General features: G+C 40.6%; 1 protein-coding gene across 1 annotated transcript in view; it reads left to right on the top strand.

Annotated features, from left to right (window-relative positions):
* Window positions 1–14848: 14848 nt before the first annotated feature.
* The window catches only part of CHM (CHM Rab escort protein), a 185730-nt gene continuing 179572 nt past the window's right edge, over window positions 14849–21006 (top strand). The window contains exon 1 of the mRNA XM_066356271.1: window positions 14849–14921. Coding sequence (XP_066212368.1) covers window positions 14873–14921 — 49 coding nt within the window. The 5' untranslated portion in view covers window positions 14849–14872. The remainder of the gene's footprint in view (window positions 14922–21006) is intronic.

The raw sequence follows: 21006 nt of genomic DNA, 5'->3' as shown, positions 1-21006 counted from the left end.
GTGTAAATAACCATTTTGCTACTAAAATGAGCACCTAAAACATATTTCTGACATAGTGGAAGTGATTATTGTCATGATGCTGATTATCTCTTAAAGATGAAAATGAATATGAATTCAAGTAACTTGAATTTTATAGAACGGAAAATGGTATGATGAAATAATATTTGTATCTATTTGAAATGGCAAAGTCTAAAATGACTTTATTTGGGGATACTGTAACACTCCCCACAGGGTGTGCATGCTCATAAAAGTACTACTTCAGTTAATTGTAAGTTATTCTTCAAAAAAATTTACTTTCTCCATTTTTAGCTATGTTTTATTGTTCAAAGTACTTGTGATCGTAAATTGTTATTACCACTATGATAACAGCCATAGAGACAGATTTTTTTTAATTCAAAGCAAACTCTAACACTAGTTTTACATTAATTTTTTTCCTTTTTAAGTGGAACTTGTAATAAGGTGTTACTAATCTACTTTCTAGACTATCATTGCTTGTTTTTCATAATGTTAAGAGATATACATTCATACTATTTTCTAAGAGGCTCTCTTAACCATAAGGAACTCAGAGTATCCATGGTTTATCTGATACTCTTACTTTAGTTTATACTAGAAGATTGGTGTCTGGTAAGTTTGTTTGTAATATGGTAAAAATAAGATTCTATGGTAGTGGATTCATTGTATATGCGTATGTGTGTTTGTGTAAAATTATGTGATCACTTGATCATAAAAAATGCTAATAACACTGCCATGTGGGAAGAGTATATAATGGTTCTGATCCATCTAGCCCATTCCAACTTTCTAGAAATTTTTTACTGTGTCCGACCAATGATTGGGGCAATATCATCTATGAAACCATAAGAAATGTCATTCTGTGTCAGACCAATAGCCCAACCCAGTATTTCCCAAAGTGAGTTCTGTGGTTTAAAAGTTATTATGAAATCCTCATATTTTACATGCATGTTTAGTATAAAAGATTTGAAGAGTCCTCCAGTATAGAAGTCATTTAACTAATTGCCTGCTAATTGTATTTTATCATGAAACTCCTATTAATATGCCGAAGAATTACTTTTTTCCAGAATACACTGGGATAATGTTGACTATAGCATTGAAAAGGGTTTCACAGGGGAGTGCTATACATCACCACACCTCCAGCATGCAAGAAATATTTTATTGATTTCTTGTTTAATTTTGGGCATTTCTCTAGGTGTTTGGGATAGTTCTGTCATCAAAGATTTCTATCCTCCTCCTACTAACTTTTATGATCTTTGAATTTGTATAACCTTTTCCTATATATGTTTATGTGTTCAATTCCCAGGCCATCCTGGAAAGAAACAATTTATATTTTATTTAAGAACAGATTATCTATGCTACATTACTCTGTAGCTGTACCATACAATCAAAATAACTATTTTCATGAAGAGTTACTGTTTGATCACATGAATTTAAAACCAAAGGTTAGAAAATAATACTGAGGCCCTGGCCGGTTGGCTCAGTGGTAGACCGTTGGCCTGGCATGCAGAAGTCCCGGGTTCAATTCCCAGCCAGGGCACACAGGAGAAGCGCCCATCTGCTTCTCCACCCCTCCCCCTCTCCTTCCTCTCTGTCTCTCTCTTCCCCTCCCGCAGCGAGGCTCCATTGGAGCAAAAGATGGCCCAGGCACTGGGGATGGCTCCTTGGCCTCTGCCCCAGACACTAGAGTGGCTCTGGTCGCGACAGAGCGACGCCCCGGAGGGGCAGAGCATTGGCCCCTGGTGGGCAGAGCATTGCCCCTGGTGGGCGTGCCGGGTGGATCCCGGTCGGGCGCATGCGGGAGTCTGTCTGACTGTCTCTCCCTGTTTCCAGCTTCAGAAAAACACACAAAAAATATACTGAAATGATCAATATGGTATTATATCATTGCAAAAAAGAACTTAAAACTTAAACATCTGTCTTCAGGATAACTTCCAAATGAGAAAATGCTAAGTTGCCAAGTATATGTATTTAAACCGTTGATAGATGTTGCCAAATCACCTTCCAAAGGAATTGCATCAACTTCCATTTCCACCTGACCAGGTGGTGGGAATGGATACAGTGTCAATCTGGGTCACTGGCTTAAGCATAGGCTCACCAGCTTGAGCACAGGTTCCTCGGCTTGAGAATGGGATCATAGACGTGACCCAATGGTCACTGGCTTGAGCCCAAGGTTGCTGGATTTAGCAAGGGGTGACTAGCTCAGCTGGAGGCTCCCCCACCCCCAGCAAGGCACATATGAGAAAGCAATCAGTGAACAACTAAGGTACTGCAATGAAGAATTGATGCTTCTCATGTCTCTCCCTTCCTGTCTGTCTGTCCCTGTCTGTGCCCCTCTCTCTCTCACCAAAAAAAAGGAAAAGAAAAAAATGTCCTTAGAATAACAGAATAGATTGAAATTAAGTTGCTTTGCATTATGCTGCTTTACTGACATGATCAACTCTTATATTCATCTTTACATTGCAAAAATTTTTTAAAAATACATTTGAATGAAAAGATATTTTGAACATTTTTCTCCATGCAGAGGCTTTTAAATTTTCTATTTTTTTCATGCCCAAAGAGGGTGCAATAACTTTAGAGAAAGAACAAGTAAATATATGCTGGCAATTGGAATTTGAAATTTGGGGCAAAGATATTAGAAAATTAGCTCTATAAAGTATTTGTTTATTTTGTTTTATCCCACTATGCAAACTCAATTTCCACTAGTGGTCTGAAGATTATCACAGATCACACAGATAAGGTCTTTTTCACTTCTGATAATACTCATGTACAATATTGCTAATAATTTGGGCAAAATACAACAAAAACAGTAAAACACGATTTTAAAGAATTGTCAGGGAACTTTTACAACAAACAAACAAACAAACAAATGTATTGAGTGTCTTCTAAATATGACACCTCATAGGGGTCGGCAGATTTAAAGGTGAAGACTCAAGTTCCTATCTCCATAGTATTAAAGGAGTAAGAACTAAGCTCAGTTCAGCAAACATTTATTAAATTCCTAGTATGCACCAGGCTTGTGATAGATGCAGGAAGTAAAATGATAAATAAGGAAGGGTCCCTGTCATGCAGGGGCTTATAATTTTGGTGGCTGTATGTGTGGTGTGTATTTTTGTGCGTATGTGTGGGGATAGGTATACTATCGGGAGCAGTATAAATGCAAATACTCTCAGTGCAATATGGGAGGTTATGACAGAGTGGTAGCACTATGCTGGAAAATCTAACCCAATGCAGGGAGAAGATGAAAGGAAGAGGTGGTGGAAGGCCACTCTGAATCTAAGGAATCAATGTTAGCTACAGAATGTGGAGATCATTCCCCGCTGGAGGAAAAACAGAGTGACAGTGGAACCCCAAAGAGCTCCGAGGACAGGTGCTATAAAGGAAGGCCCACTATTGTGCTTTCTCTCTTTATTATTTGGAAACTCTTGTAAAGTAACTACACAATTCATTTCTGGGATCAAGAAAGGACCTTCCCTCACTGCTGTGCACTCTCCCTCTCTGTGCTTTGGTATTGCAGATGGCAGAGCATTTCATAAACCAGGGTGGGAGGAGACTGACCTTGAAAACAATTATGAGAGCTGTACTACCTGCTTAGCATAGACAATCTAAATCAAACCCCATCATCAAATACAATTATTTCAATCATTTCAATATGAAGGCCATGTTGCCTTAATCATTTGTGAAGTAGATTATTGGGAGAATCTTGTATGAACTCCTCATATATGTATAAAATACCAGATTCTGAAGTAATAAACTAAGATGACCAACCTTTTTACAATGAAAAGAAGGACAAAACTAAATTGAAGAAAACAATATCGTACATGAAACAAACATTTTATTCATTGCAACAATAATACACTATAATATGATAAATGCATAATAAAAACATTTGTAGTATTTCATATTGTAATTATGCTTACATGCCTATTAATTTTTAATAATAATTGTAAGAGGAGGAGGACAAGATGGTGATGGAGTAGGCAGACGTACCAACCTCCACCTCCCAGAACCAAAGTGGATTAAAAACTAATTTTAAGAACTATAATCTGGAAAAAAAAACTTTGGACTAAACTAAGAGGACTCTTCAACCAAGGAACACTGAAGAAGCCACACCGAGAGTGGTAGGAAAAGCAGAAACACGAAGAGGGCTGCCCAGCTCCCTGGAGCAAATGGCAGCCGGGAGAGACTCGCGTGGCAGGAAGTGAGTTTAGCAGAGAGGGGAGGGCCCTGAATGCCAGGAACACAGCCCCAGCCTGCAGCCCCAGAGCTTAAAAGAGGTGTATGAACAGTATTTAGCTGGAAACAAGTCAGGATACTGTTGTGAGAAAGAGACTGATTTCTCAGATCCAGGATTCTTCTTAAAGGGACCACGCAGAACACTTCTCTCACAACTACTCACCCGAGGCTCCAGGGTACACGGAGAGAGGAAAGGACTGGAGTAACAGGAAGAGAGTGTAATCTAGGAGGCACAGGGAGAAACATTTTGGGAGAAAGCCACCCTAACCCCTGGGATGAGCCACTCCCCAAATCTGAAGTGAATATTTCCCCTGGAAACAGCAATACCAGCAAAGGGAAGCAGGACACCAGCCAAACAAGCTCTCCAGCGGCACTCAGAGCAGAGTCGCTTAGAAGGAGGGTTTTTTTCAGGACTACAGTAGTGAGTATTAGCATCTGAGCTGCAGCGCCCCCACCCACACGGCTGAGGGCTCGCCAGAGGGCGGGCGGCAGTGGGATGCGGAAGCACGTTTCTGTGGGCAAGGGCGGAAGCCGGCTGGCAACCACTGGGCCCAGGTGTGAGCTCAGTCTTGCCCAGCTGGGGAGGAGGGGGGCATGCAAAAGTGGTCAAGCCCAGCTGTGGGCCGCCTGCAATCCAGCCTGACGGAGAAGGGCAGGAGCCCCGGAAGTGGTGGAAACCCGCTGGTGAGCAAGGGTGCAGGAGCACAGCATTGCCCCGCCTGCGGAACTGAGGCTCGTAGCCTGAATTGGGAGCCGGCTCCTCCCACAGGGGTAGAGCCAAAAATGCAGAACAAGCAGAGTCCCGGTACTAAGCATGGGCACACACTCCCACCTGGCCTGTGGAGCCAAGGCTTGCAGCTGTCCCATGAGCTGGCTCCTCCTGCAAGGGCAAGGTAAAAACCCTGAAACAGGCAGAGACCCGCAGCTGAGCAAAGGTGCTCGCCAATTCCCTCAGGGCCCAGCATAACGCCACTCACGGGGGCAAGGTGAAGGCCAAGGCCCCCAAGGCTTGTACACCCGAGCACATAATCACAGCCATTCCCGTGAAGGAGAGGCGGAACCCAAGGCAACAGCCCTAGTGGGTAGGCAACAGCAACGCCCATACACAAACGAACTAGGCAGCAACAGCAGAGGGGTTGGCGAGCCTACAGATAGACCACACTTCAGGAACAGAGGACACACCCAGTGGACACCAGTGGACAAAATATTCTTTTACATAGAGAAAATGAGAAGGCAGAGAAATGCAACACAAATCAATCAAGAGAAATCCCCAGAAAAGGACCTGAATGAATCAGATATAACCAAATTACTAGATGCAGAGTTTAAAATAACAAACACCTAAATAAAGAGATAACAAATATAAAAAAGGACATTGAAATAATAAAAAAGAATCAGTCAGAAACGACAAATACAATATCAGAAATGAAGAACACAATGGAAGGAATTAAAAGCAGGATGGATGAAACTGAGAATTGAATCAGCGAGTTAGAGGACAACATAAGTAAAGGCACAGAAGCAGAGCAGAAAAAAGAAAAGAGACTGAAAAAGTCTGAGGAAACTCTAAGAGAGTTCTGTGACAACATGAAGAGAAATAACATCTGCATCATAGCGGTTCCTGAAGAAGAAGAGAAAGAGCAAGGGATAGAGACTTTTTTCAAGCATAGCATAGCTGAAAACTTCCCTCAATTAAGGCAGGAAAACGTCTCACATGTTCAAGATGCACAGAGAACTCTATTAAGGAGAAACCCAAAGAAATCAACACCAAGACACATCATCATTAAAATACCAAAGCTAAGTGATAAAGAGGAAATATTAAAAGCTGCTAGAGAAAAAAAGACTATCACCTACAAAGGAGCCCCCATAAGGATGACTTCCGACTTCTCAACAGAAACACTTGAGGCCAAAAAGGAATGGCAAGAAATATTCAAAGTAATGCAGAACAAGAGCCTACAACCAAGACTACTTTATCCAGCAAGGCTATCATTTAAAATTAAAGGAGAAATAAAAAGCTTTCCAGACAAAAAAAAAACCTCAAGGAATTCACTACAACCAAACCAAGGTTGCAAAAAAATACTAAGGGGCCTGTTGAAAAGAGATCAAAGGAGAAAAAGAATATAGCAAATGAAGAATACAGTTTTAAAGAATAAAATGGCAATAAATAATTACATATTAAAAATAACCTTAAATGTAAATGGATTAAATAATCCAATCAAAAGACATAGGGTAGCTTCATGGATAAGAATACAGGACCCATACATATGCTGTCTACAAGAGACATACTTTAAAACAAAAGATGCACATAGACTGAAGATAAAAGTATGGAAAAAAACATTTCACGCAAATGGAAATGAAAAAAAAGCTGGGGTAGAAATACTTATATCACAGAAAACGAAATTTAAAAGAAAGACTATAGTAAGAGATAAAGAAAGTCACTACATAATGATAAAGGGAGCAATCCAACAGGAAGATATAACTGTTATAATTATCTACGCACCTAATATATGAACACCTAAATATATAAAACAGACTTTGATGGATTTAAAGGGCTAGATCAACAGCAATACTATAATAGTAGGGGATTTCAATATCCCAATAACATCACTACATAGATCCTCAAGAAAGAAAATTAACAAAGAAACAGCAGACTTAAAGGACACACTAGATCAACTCGATTTAATAGATATCTTCAGAACATTTCACCCTAAAGCAGCAGAATATACATTCTTTTCAAGTACTCATGGTATATTCTCTAGAATAGACCACCTGTTAGGGCATGAAAGCAGTCTCAACAAAATTAAAAAGATTGAAATCATATGGAGCACTTTCTCTGATCACAATCGCATGAAACTAGAAATCAACTACAACAGAAAAACTGAAAAATACTCAAACACTTGGAAACTAAATAGCATGTTATTAAATAATGAATGGGTAAGCAATGAGATCAGAGAAAAAATTTAAAAATTCCTAGAAATGAAAGATAATGAGCATACATCAACTCAAAATTTACAGGACACAGCAAAAGAAGTCATGAGAGGGAAGTTCATAGCAAAACAGGCATACCTGAAGAAGCTAGAAAAAGCTCAAATAAACAACTTGACCCTACATCTAAAAGAACTCAAAAAAGAACAGCAAGTAAAGCTCAGAGCTAGTAGAATGAAGGAAATAATAAAGATCAGAGCAGAAAAAAATGACATAGAGGCTAAAGAAACAATACAGAGGATCAATGAAACGAGGAGCTGGTTCTTTGAAAAGGTAAACAAGATCGATGAACCTTTAACCAGACTCACCAAGAAAAAAAGAGAGAGGACTCAAATACATAAAAGTAGAAATGAGAGTGGAGAAATAACAACTGACACAACAGAAATACAAAATATTGTAAGAAAATACTCTGATGAACTGTACGCCCAAAATCTAGTCAACCTAGATGAAATGGAAAAGTTCCTTGAAACATAAAATCTTCCAAAAGTTAATCTGGAAGAATCAGAAAGCCTAAACAAACCAATCACAACAAATGAGATTGAAACAGTTATCAAAAAACTCCCAATAAAGAAAAGTTCTCAAACAGATGGTTTCAAAAGTGAAGTCTACCAAATATTCAAAGAAGAACTAACTCCTATCCTTCTCAAGCTATTTCAAAAATTTCAAGAGGAAGAAAGACTTCCAAGCTCCTTTTATGAGGCGAGCATAATACTGATTCCAAAACCAGGCAAAGACAACACAAAGAAAAAAAATTATAGGCCAATATCCCTGATGAATTGAGATGCTAAAATCCTCAACAAAATATTAGGAAACGAGATCCAGCAATATATGAATGAAATCGTACACCATGGTCAAGTGGGATTTATCCTTGGGAGGCAAGGCTGGTACAATATTCACAGATCAATCAATGTGACTCATCACATAAACAAAAGGAAGGAGAAAAACCACATGATAATTTCAATAGATGCAGAAAAAGCATTTGATAAAATCCAGCACCCATTCATGATCAAAACCCTCAGCAAAGTGGGAATACAAGGAACATACGTCAACATGATAAAGGCCATCTATGACAAACCCGCAGCCTACATCATACTCAATGGGCAAAAATTAAAAGCAATCCCCTTAAGATCAAGAACAAGGCAGGGGTGCCCCCTTTCACCACTCTTATTCAACATAGTTCTGGAATCCTAGCCACAGCAATCAGACAAGAAAAAGAAATGAAAGGCATCCAAATTGGCAAAAAAGAAGTAAAACTATCATTATTTGCAGATGATATGATATTGTATATAGAAAACTCTAAAGTTGCAGTTAAAAACCTACTAGACCTGATAAATGAGTTCAGCAAGTTGGCAGGATATAAAATTAATACTCAGAAATCAGAGGCATTTTATACACTAACAGTGAACTGTCAGTAAGAGAAATAAAGGAATCAATCCCCTTTACCATTGCAACCAAAAAAATAAAGTAACTAGGAATAAATTTAAACAGGGAGATTAAAGACTTGTACTCGGAAAATTATAAAATATTGATAAAAGAAATCAGGGAAGATACAAACAAGTGGAAGAATATACCATGCTCATGGTTAGGAAGAATAAACATCATTAAAATGTCTATATTACCCAAAGCAATTGATAAATTCAATGCAATACTGATTAAAATACCAATGACTTATTTCAAAGATATAGAACACATATTTCAGAAATTTATATGGAACCAAAAGAGAACATGAATAGCCTCAGCAGTCTTGATAAGGGAGAATAAAGTGGGAAGTATCACACTTCGGCATATCAAGTTATATTATAAGGTCATTGTACTCAAAACAGCCTGGTACTGGCATAAGAACAGGCATATAGATCAATGGAACAGAACCGAGAACCCAGAAATAAACCCACACTTTTGGGGACAACTGATATTTGACAAAGAAGGTAAGAGCATACTTTGGAGTAAAGAAAGCCTCTTCAACAAATGGTGTTGGGAAAATTGGACAGCTACCTGCAAAAAAATGAAACTAGACCACCAACTTAAACCACTCACAAAAATAAACTCAAAACGAATAAAAGACTTAAATGTAAGCCGTAAAACTATAAGTATCTTAGAAGAAAACATAGGCAGTAAGCTCTCTGACATCTCTTGCAGCAATATATTTGCCGATTTGTCTCCACAGGCAAGTGAAATAAAAGACAAGATAAACAAATGGGACTATATCAAATTTAAAAGCTTCTGCACAGCTAATGGCAATAAAAACAGAATACAAAGACAAACTACACAATGGGAGAATATATTTGACAATGTGTCTGATAAAGGTTTAATAACAAAAATTTATAAAGAACTTGTAAAACTTAATACCAGGAAGACAAACAATCCAAACCAAAAATGGGCAAATGAAATAAATAGACACTTCTCCAAAGAGGACATACAGATGGCCAACAGGCATATGAAAAAATGCTCAACATCACTAATCATTAGAGAAATGCAAATTAAAACCACAATGAGATATCACCTCACACCAGTCAGAATGGTGCTCATCAACAAAACAACACAGAATAAGTGCTGGTAAAGAGGTAGAGAAAAGGGAACCCTCCTGCATTGCTGGTGGGAATGCAGACTGGTGCAGCCACTGTGGAAACCAGTATGGAGATTCCTCAAGAAATTAAAAATTGAACTTCCTTTTGACCCAGCTATACCACTGTTAGGAATATACCCCAAGAACAGCATAGCACTGTTTGAAAAGAAGAAATGCACCCCCATGTTTATGGCAGCATTGTTCACAATAGCGCAGATCTAGAAACAGCCCATGTCCGTCAGTGGTCGAGTGGATTAAAAAACTTTGGTACATATATACTATGGAATACTACTCAGCCACAAGAAATGATGACATCAGATCATTTACAACAACATGGATGAACCTTGATAACGTTATACTGAGCGAAATAAGTAAATCAGAAAAAACTAAGAAGTATATGATTCCATACATAGGTGGGACATAAACATGAGACTCAGAGACATGGACAAGAGTGTGGAGGTTACAGGGTGAGGGGGGAGAGGGAGCGGGTTGGGGGAGTCGAGGGGCACAAAGAAAATCAGTTAGAAGGTGATGGAAGACAATTGAGCTTTGGGTGATGAGAATGCAGCATTATCAAATGTCAAAATAACCTAGAGATGTTTTCTCTGAACATATGTGCCCTGATTTATCAATGTCACCCCATCAAAATTAATAAAAAAAAAATTGCCTCACGGCTAATTCAGGCAGTTAGAAGAATAGTATAAGGATGCTAATTCTGCTTCTCAGGCAAAAGGGGCCCCAAGAAAATTGGTAATTTGGCTCCTGTGATTTTGCCAATTGGATTAAAAAGATAGGTCAGGAAAGCTCTGAAATGGAACTAACAATACAAGGGCATAAATTTAAAGGACTTTTAGATACTGGAACTGATGTATCTGTTATTGCTAAGCTACATTGACCTCCTTCCTGGCCCACTCATGCAGCAGGCATAGAATTACAAGGTATAGGGCAGAATAATTCCCCTCAACAAAGTTCCAGTTTTTTACATTGGGAAGATTAAGAAGGCCATTCTGGATTTTTTAAGCCTTATATGCTCCCTGGATGGCCAGTTAATTTGTGGGGTAGAGATGTTTTGAAAAATACGGGAGTGTTGCTAGTCAGTCCTAAGGGGTTAGTCAGTACTAAGATGCTTGATCAGGGATTTTTGCCCACTAAGGGACTAGGGAAAGAATAGCGAGAAATTCTCACCTCCATAGAAGTGGCACCCAATACCAGAAGGTGTGGATTAGGATATCAAAATTTAGCATAAGAGCCTTGGTAGCTCCTGCTACCCCAATAATTCATTGTGCAGACCCAATTACTTGGAAATCAGATAACCCTGTATGGGTGAACCATTAGCCCCTTTCTCAGGAGAAACTTAGGGCAGCTTCTCAATTGGTATAAGAGCAGCTATAGCTTGGGCACATTGAACCATCTAATAGCCCATGGAATACACTTCCATATTTTGATCTTGTTGCCTCCTTGATTATCAAGGGGTATAGGCGACCCTTACAGCTTATAGGTTTTGAGCCTCAAAATTATTGTGTCTTTTTTCAAAGGATCAACAACAATGGCTCTGGGAAACTTCCACTAAATGGCAAATCGCTTTTGCAAATCAATGGACAACTTTATACTGAAACAGTCAACTTAAAATCAGCTCAAAGACTAGAATTATATGTATTATCATGGCTTTTCAGCATTTGCCGTATTCCTACTTTAATCTATATACCGACAGGAAATATTTACTTATGGTTGTTTCCACTATAAAGACTGCTGTCTTAGGGACAACTGCTGATGAATTATTTCAGCAGTTCCTCCTTATTCAAAGACTTCTATGTCAACATAGAGCTCCATGTTTTATAGGACATACTCGAGCTCACTCCATGCTCCCTGGAGCTTTAGCACAAGGGAATGCCCTTGTTGATCAAGCTACCCCAAAAAATTATTTGGAGCAACCATGAGAGATCGAGCAATTCAGTCTCATACTATTCATCACCAGAACGCTGCAGCCCTGTGTAAACAGTTTCAACTTTCTCGGGAGGCAGCACGGCAGATTGGGAAATCCTGTCCAAGGTGTCCTATACTACAATCTGTCCCTTCATTTGGAGTTAACCCTCAAGGTCTCCTACCAGGACAACTTTCCCTAATGGATGTTACTTATAAACGTTCATTTGGCAAATAGTCCTATTTCCATGGTACAGTGGATACTTATTCTGGATTTATAGTAACCTCTGTCACAACAGTAGAGGCTGCTAAGCATGTTATAGCTCATTGTCTGTATGCATTTTTCTATTATTGAATTTCCTATATTGGTTAAACTGACAATGCTCCTGCATATGTAGCAAAAGCATTTACTGTATTTTGTCAAACCTTTCGAATTATGGGTATTTCTTACAATCTTTAAAGTCAAGGTATTATTAAAGTGTACCCAGCAAATATTTTAAGGTCAATTTAAAAAAAATTTAAAAGGGGGGAGTCATATCCTGGAACTCCTACGGGTCTGCCATATCATGCTTTTTAATTAAAAAAATTTAAATTTCTTTTGAATGCTGATGAACAGGAGACACCAAATCTTTCTCCTTCAAACTTCTACCTTCTTTTATTTGATCCAGTTAAACACTGTTTTGTCTTTTTCCAAATAGCTCCAGATATACAGAAAAGGTTTATATAGGCAGGTGGGGATCCTCAAACCCCTCAGCGAGATCTTCTGAGCATAGCTTTTAAGGCACCAAGAGGCAGAATAAGCCCCAATAGAGATCAGGTGATCTACCAGCTTTTAGGATACGCCCTTAAAGGCTCCAATACCCCAAAGGAGTCTCATAGGATTCCATCTGGGTCCTGCTTCAATAATGAAAAGGAAGGTCATTGAGCTAAATCCTGCCAGACTTACATGCCTCTGTTGTGAGGAAACAGGGACACTAGAAGGTAGGCTTCCCCCTCGCTCCTATAAGGGAGGGTTCAATCTCTTCCAGCCCTGCTCCAGCCACCTATGACCTAACCTTGCCCAGAATGCTGGGGTTTGCCACTGAAGGATGAAAGTGCCCAGGGCCATTGGCCCCATCTATGACACTGTGGACGAGCCTAGAGTATTTCTTCCAAGAAGCAGGTAAACTGATCTCACTTGCACAAGGGCCACTTAACTATGTCTTGCCTAAATAGTCAGGCTTTTTATTCTTCCTGCGAAGATCTCTGTTGTGGGTGTTGATAGTCCTATTTTCTGCTGCTTTGTTTAATATATAGTGTTTTCTTTATTCCTCCTACCTCAATGCCCCACTCATATTTCAGGCTGGGACCTACTCCTAATTTAGAGCTCTCTTTTTCCCTTTCGTCAACTTCCGTTATGAATTTACCTTTGCCACCCAGCCTAGTGTATCCCAAAGTTTCTTTACCACGCCATAGTCGCGGAGCTCTAGGGAAAAGCAACCTGGTCTGATTTCTCCAGGCAGAGGAGAACAGAAGCTCCATCTCCACACATGCTGCAGATGGCTTTTCCAGTCTACCTCAATTTTTACCGGCTAGAAGCAGCGGACATTGGGACTTGGACGTGAGCTGCAAAGTATAGAATTGTGACAACAATTCCAGTGCTATGCGGACTTTTCCTGGATGTGGACTTTTCCTGGACTCCTGCTCCTTGTGACAGCTCCTAACGGACTGAACTGGGTTTAGGTTGCATTTGCAGGGATCTGGAATTGTGTTGGTGCCAGCTTGGACTTGGTGAATATGTTATGGACACTACTCTTTTATGGATTCTTGCTGTATTGGCCAAGAGTTTGCTTAAAGTTTTAATCACTGTAAAAAAAAAAAAAGAAGACTGGATGAAGTAGATGTGGCACATATACACTATGGAATACTACTTAGCCATGAGAAATGATGACATCGGATCATTTACAACAAAATGGTGGGATCTTGATAACATTATATGGAGTGAACTAAGTATATCAGAAAAAAAAAACAAGAACTGCATGATTCCATACATTGCTGGGACATAAAAACGAGACTTAGAGACATGGACAAGAGTGTGGTGGTTACGGGGTGGGGGGTGGGAGGGAAAGAGGGAGAGGGGGAGGGGTGGAGGGCACAAAGAAAACTAGATAGAATGTGACGGAAGACAATCTGACTTCGGGTGATGGGTATGCAACATAATTGAAGGACAAGATAACCTGGACATGTTTTCTTTGAATATATGTACCCTAATTTATTGATGTCCCCTCATTATAATTAGTAAAAATTTAATTAAAAAAATAAGTGTATTAAAAAAGTACTCATTTAGTACAAATACGTCACATCACATGCAATGGATTGACTCTGCATTGATCAAATATGGACATTTACAGATTAGTCTTACAATATCAAAAAGGAGAATATGTATGAGGACACTTTTCAAGGGAGGGCAGAACTTCCAAAGGAAGGATTCTCCTCCCTAAAGGAGGACTACTGGTCACCTTAAATAAACGCTTATCCAGCAACTACTATGCTTTCAAATCTTTTCCCCTTTCTAAGGCTCATTTTGTGGCTATGTATTGCAAGCAATGTCCAACTAACTACAAGGACAGACTCGATGTGAGTTCCATGCTGGTGAAATTAGAGCAAGGTGTTTTTCGTGGGATTTCACAGGGGACACAGAGAGATGAAAAAGATACAGAATACAGTTTGACAATCTTGGTATGAAAAATTTTACTGCGCAGGACAAAAGTACAGACACATTGGAGTAAACGGTTTCCAGGGTGGAATAAAAATTTGCTTTGTTCATAGAGCAAACCTCTTTCAATTTCACTCTGTCCTTTGTGTCCCTAACAATTTTTGCCTCATCGCTGTCAAGGGGTCAGGTTCTTTCCATAGTCATTCTGACTATCGTAGCAAAAATCGACATTGCTTTTCTACCTCAAATCGCCAGGCTAAACACGCTACAGTACTCAGCCGGGAAAATGAACTGAGTTTCTAACATTCGTGCGAACAGCACAAATAAACGCTGTAGCCAACTCCTGGGGCCCGCCGCTAAGAACTACAATACCCAAAATGCACTGTTTCCTTTTCCGCTTTCTACCGGAGCAACACTTAACTCTATCTCCTTTCCACCAGCAATAATCACATGACACGGTTCCTGTCAAGATGGCGGATAGTCTCCCTTCGGAGTTTGATGTGATCGTGATAGGGACGGGTATGTGTGGCTCTTCGACTTTCCGGACAAAGTATGGGAAGTCTGTCTGTTCCTACCTTCTTTGTCAGTTGCGAATGCTGGACAGAAATGCCAGGGGTTGAGTCTGGTAGGGAGGACGGAAAGGAAGTGAGGTAGGGAATGGATGCAGCGCGGGACCTGGCCGCTCTAGCGAGGGGCTTGGCCCGCGGTGCCTAGCGCCATTTGAGTAGGGGTCGATCTGGTCGATGCCGAATGCTGAGGTTGGTTGCTGCGGGTGATTCCTGTAATTTCCTTACAGGGAGATGGGTTTGCAGGGTCATGAGAATGGAGGATTGGGATTTTTATCAATGGAGACGCCTTCGGCATGACATGATTCCCTCCTTGGTGATTTCAAGGTGATATTTCCCATCATTTTGTCTCGCCATTCCATAGGAATTTTTCATGTATTTATATAATTCTAGGGTGCAGTGAAGCTCGGATATAGCTAAATGCTCAGTTTTTCTAAAAGCTGCTCAGTTGTTACCCGTGCACGCTTCAGTTTACTAAGGCGAGGAAACGGATTCTTTTCTATTGTGTAGAGAAGTCTAGGGAACTGCATTTTTCGAGGTAGCCATTATTGCGGCTTTATAATGCAGAAATAAAGCATTTTGCTTTCTTCCATCAACCAAACTACCCACAGCTAAATGAGTTGATAACAAGTTTCTGTGAGTTCCAGTTCAGGTGTGTGATTTTATCTTCCCCTTGTTTCCCACTGTTTATTTTCCATGTTTTGGGTGGAGCCAGAAACCCCTCTGCCATTACTAGTTGACCAGTTCCACGTCCAACACATGGCAGAGGACGTTTGTCAGGACGTGGTATTTTTTTTTTAACAGCCTAAAGGGTGGGTTTTAGATGGGGGTAAATAGATTGTTGGGTGGAGTTTTCCCTTGTTTGAAGAATGCGGTAGGCTGGAGAAGCTCTTGTGGATAAGACCTTGTCCTTTGTGTTATTAAATTCAGTTTCTTGTCTTCTCAAACAGTAGGAGCAGCCCTGTTTCCAGGGCAGTAGTAAAAGAAAAGCTACCTTTTTTCCAATGCTTATTATTTACTAATGACCATGGTAAGCACTTTGTAAGCTGTGTGGAATCCTCACAACCTTGGACTATCTCCATTGTGTTGGAGTGTGTTAGGATAGAGGTAGTAAGACACTCTGAGTGATCTAGAAAATTGCATTAGGAGGCATTTGGTAACTCATTTTCGATTTACTCTAGTAAGAGTAATGTTATAAGTATGGCAAGAAACTTATCTGAAGTTAATCTTTAAAAAATTAAGTTTTTCATGATTACTTAATGGTGAATATATTCTGAGTTTATCAAGCAAATTGCTTAAATTTATGATATGAAGCTTTGTTTTTAGATATGTCAAAGTGGGAAAATTGGATAAAAGCTATTTCCCAAATAAATGAGTCCAAAAATTCTTATCATTAGTTGATTGGAATTATTTTTAATATGTTTGGAATACTTGTCTTCTGAATTAGTTTGCTGAAAGTCGCGTATAAAATGTGTTTACTAAATGTACTAGCTTGAGTAAATCATGGGAAAAGCAGTGTTTCATAGATTCTGTTTTACTGACAAAAGCAGTTAATCATGCATGTATTAGAAATATGGAGAAATAAGCCGAGATGTAGCTTTTCATGTTTTTTTATCAATTTCTCCTTTTAAAATTTTTAATTGAATTTATTGGTTAACAAAATTAGACAGTATGGAGTTACCTGAAAAAGTGTAAACATGGAACTGACTTATGATCCAGCAGTTCCTCTTCTGGGAATTTATTTGAAGAAACTCAAAACACCATTTCAAAAGAATATATCCACCCCTGTGTTTATTTCAGCATTATTTACAAGAGTCAAGATTTGGAAGCAGCCCAAGTGTCCATCAGTGGATGAGTGGATAAAAAAGTTGTGGTACATCTATACCAGGGGTCCCCAAACTTTTTACACAGGGGCCAGTTCACTGTCCCTCAGACCGTTGGAGGGCCGGACTATAAAAAACAACAACTATGAACAAATCCCTATGCACACTGCACATATCTTATTTTAAAGTAAAAAAACAAAACAGGAACAAATACAATATTTAAAATAAAGAACAAGTAAATTTAAATTAACGAACTGACCAGTATTTCAATGAGAACTATGGACCTGCTTTTGGCTAATGAGATGGTCAATGTCTGGTTCCATATTTGTCACTGCTAGCCGTAACAAGTGATATGACGCGCTTCCGGAGCCGTGACGCGTGCATCCCGTGTCACCGGAAGTAGTACTGTACGTGAGCGACGCCGTGCTTTGCAGCACCAGCACATACAGTACTCCAGGAGCATCCGCATCCTGTGCTCCTCTCACTGACCACCAATGAAAGAGGTGCCCCTTTCGAAAGTGCGGTGGGGGCCGGATAAATGGCCTCAGGGGGCCGCAGTTTGGGGACCCCTGATATACACAATGAAATACTATGTAGCCATGAAAAAGAAGGAAATCTTACCTTTGTGATAGCATGGATGGACCTGGAGAACATTATGCTAAGTGAAATAAGCCAGGCAGAGAAAGACAAGCACCATATGATTTCACTCGTATGTGCCATCTAATTAACAAAATGAACTAACACACAAAATAGAGACTCAGAGAGAATGGGCTGACAGGTGGGAAGGGTTTGGTGAGAGGAGAGGATTGATTGAGCAGAACAATGCCAAAAAGAGGAAAAGAAATAGCTCATGGACACCGATAACAATATGATTGTGGGGCAGGTTAAGGAGGGTGTAGGGATAAATGAAGATGGATGGAGACCTGACTTGGGGTGGTTGAGCAAACAAACAGTATGGTGTATAGATGATGTGTTGTAGACATGCAGTTTTTCTTTTAGCAGATTTAGTCCTAGTTAAGAAGTCATCAACAGGCACTTGATTCTCTAAGTAAAATCATCTATGGAAAATATTTTTAATCTCTTTGTTTTTTATTAATTTGTATTTCTTTCCATTTTTCATAATATAGGGTTTTCCTTAAGATCATGTTTTAGAGGGATATGGGAAAATGAAGTTTTGTATGTATTTTCTTATGAAGCCCATTACCTTCTGATTATGAAATACAGGAAATATCTCTGGAACACCCAGAGATTCAGGCAGAGGAATAAGATAACATACTTGAAGCATAGAGAGTATAAAGAAGGAGAACCAACTGGAGTCTTAGTGGAGAGAACACAGATAGATATGTGACAAGTATCTAGAAAGTGGCCTTTAGTTTGGGTACACAGTTGTCATTTTCAAGACACTTTGTGATTTAAAAAGACATTTGAATAATCATTTTGTGGGTTGTAGAGAAGTATTGGCTTCAGGTTAAAAATAGTCTTAGTAACATGACACCTCAGGGGAGGTGACTTATCTGGCAACCCGTGTGATCTCCAACCTGCAGCAGAGCCAACAACTCTACGGAAGAGCGGGCAGTACAGAAGTTACTAGAGCTCTGTGGTAATATCTTCATGCTTTTCTAGACAGGGGACTCAGGCTCTCAGGGCATTTTAAATCTTACTTTAGAAATAATTCTGGCATTCTCAGACTATATTAGAAGCATCTTATTAGAGGATACAGGAAGTGTTATCAGCTTTTGGAGAAGCTGTGTTGGGGGGGATATCATTAGATATGTGACAGTTCATATCCTTGTTGGAAAGGAAAGAGTTTTAACACCTAAAATGCAAAAACCTCCATCAAACAGCACAGTGGCCTGGGACCACTGAGGGTAGTGATGTCCATTTTTCACTGTTTTCAACCCACAATTACTGAAAACCTAGTGCCTGGCCTTGTGCAGGTGACCATATTGCCTATTCCAGGGAACTGTTGGCGGTTCAGGACAGTTGCGTTCTCAGAGCTGTTCATAAGCCAGTGTGGGCATTCCATTGCATATTTCTGGCTTTCTGAAGACCATACACAATATTTTGGGCTTCTTCCTCCAAGATGGGTTGTGGAATAGACTAGTTTAAGATAGTTTTTAAAGAGCATAAACACGTGAATAGGAGTCTTATTGCTACAGATTATGAGGAAAGAAATGAGTTAACCAAAATAACACACATGGGAATAAGAAAAGCTGCTGCTCTTTTTTTTTTTTTGGTATTTTTCTGAAGCTGGAAATGGGGAGAGACAGTCAGACAGACCCCCGCATGCGCCCGACCGGGATCCACCTGGCACGCCCACCAGGGGCGATGCTCTGCCCACCAGGGGGCGATGCTCTGCCCACCAGGGGACGATGCTCTGCCCCTCCGGGGCGTAGCTTTGTTGTGACCAGAGCCACTCTAGCACCTGGGGCAGAGGCCAAGGAGCCATCCCCAGTGCCCGGGCCATCTTTGCTCCAATGGAGCCTTGGCTGCGGGAGGGGAAGAGAGAGACAGAGAGGAAGGGGGGGGGGTGGAGAAGCAAATGGGCACTTCTCCTGTGTGCCCTGGCCGGGAATTGAACCCGGGTCCCCCGCACGCCAGGCCGACGCTCTACCACTGAGCCAACCGGCCAGGGCCAAAGCTGTTGCTCTTAAATCCCGAGCACCCCGCTGGATAGCACTCCACATAAAACAGTAATGGGCTGCAGGGCAGAACGGGAATCACGTGAGCTTCCTGAGTGACTTTTGGAAGATTGTATAATGTCTTGGGACATCATTTTGTTCATCTGCAAAGTAAGAGATTTGAATTAGGTGACTTCTAAGGCAGGCATCTACCAGTTCGAAAATTGACCACCGTGTGTGCATAATTCTGACCCGGTCCTTGAGAAATGGCGAGCTCTGTATCGTCCTTCTAAGACAGGGGTCCCCAAACTTTTTACACAGGGGGCCAGTTCACTGCCCCTCAGACCATTGGAGGGCCGGACTATAAAAAAACTAGGAACAAATCCCTATGCACACTGCACATATCTTATTTTAAAGTAAAAAAACAAAACGGGAACAAATATAACATTTAAAATAAAGAACAAGTATTGAATAAATTTAAATCAACAAACTGACCAGTATTTCAATGGGAACTATGCTCCTCTCACTGACCACCAATGAAAGAGGTGCCCCTTCCGGAAGTGCGGTAGGGGCCAGATAAATGGCCTCGGGGCCGAATGTGGCCCGCGGGCCGTAGTTTGGGGACCCCTGTTCTAAGATGTCAGGTCAGTGTTTAATATACTTTGCAAAATGTCCTATAGAAATGGCTCATAAAAATCTATTTTTCTCAAAAACGACAAGCTGCTTTTCTCATATAGGTAATGTGTCTCCTTGATGTTGGTGGAGGAGTAGCTACACGTCTTTAAACGTTGGAGGGCTAGTATTCTGCAGGCGGTGTCAGAGAAGCTGGTATTTACCACATACCTATTTATGCCAGATTCTGTTCCAGCAGATTTCCCTTATAGAATTTCACGGAATCCTCTTCCAGGAAGCCTATATATAGTTCTAACATCCCAGGATGTCCATACTTCCCCTGCCTGGATTTCCAGACACCCATGGACCCATGGTCTAGGGCAGACGTTTTGTGTTTTGTTTTTTTTTAATTGCAAGATGCCACCTATTTTTGGGTTACGAAATCAATTCCAGTGTTTAAAAAAAAGATGTAGAATAGAATATATCAGCATATATTAATTACATAAAGTAAGGATAAATATAGTTTCATGAAACAGTTCATTTGTTTGGAATCATTGTGTGAAATACACCCATACCTCCAGTGTGGGGCAAAAGTACGTTTACAGTTGTGAGTGCATGAAACAGTTTATTCTTTTTTTTTTTTTTTTTCTGAAGCTGGAAATGGGGAGAGACAGTCAGACAGACTCCTGCATGTGCCCGACCAGGATCCACCCGGTACGCCCACCAGGGGCGAAGCTCTGCCCACCAGGGGGCGATGTTCTGCCCCTCCGGGGCGTCGCTCTGCCGCAACCAGAGCCACTCTAGCGCCTGGGGCAGAGGCCAAGGAGCCATCCCCAGCGCCGGGGCCATCTTTGCTCCAATGGAGCCTTGGCTGCGGGAGGGGAAGAGAGAGAGAGGAAGGAGGGGGGCGTGGAGAAGCAAATGGGCACTTCTCCTGTGTGCCCTGGCCGGGAATCGAACCCGGGTCCCCCGCACGCCAGGC

Source organism: Saccopteryx leptura, chromosome X (genome assembly GCF_036850995.1).
Source record: "Saccopteryx leptura isolate mSacLep1 chromosome X, mSacLep1_pri_phased_curated, whole genome shotgun sequence".
Classification (NCBI taxonomy): domain Eukaryota; kingdom Metazoa; phylum Chordata; class Mammalia; order Chiroptera; family Emballonuridae; genus Saccopteryx; species Saccopteryx leptura.
This window is presented reverse-complemented; position numbering and strand designations above follow the sequence as displayed.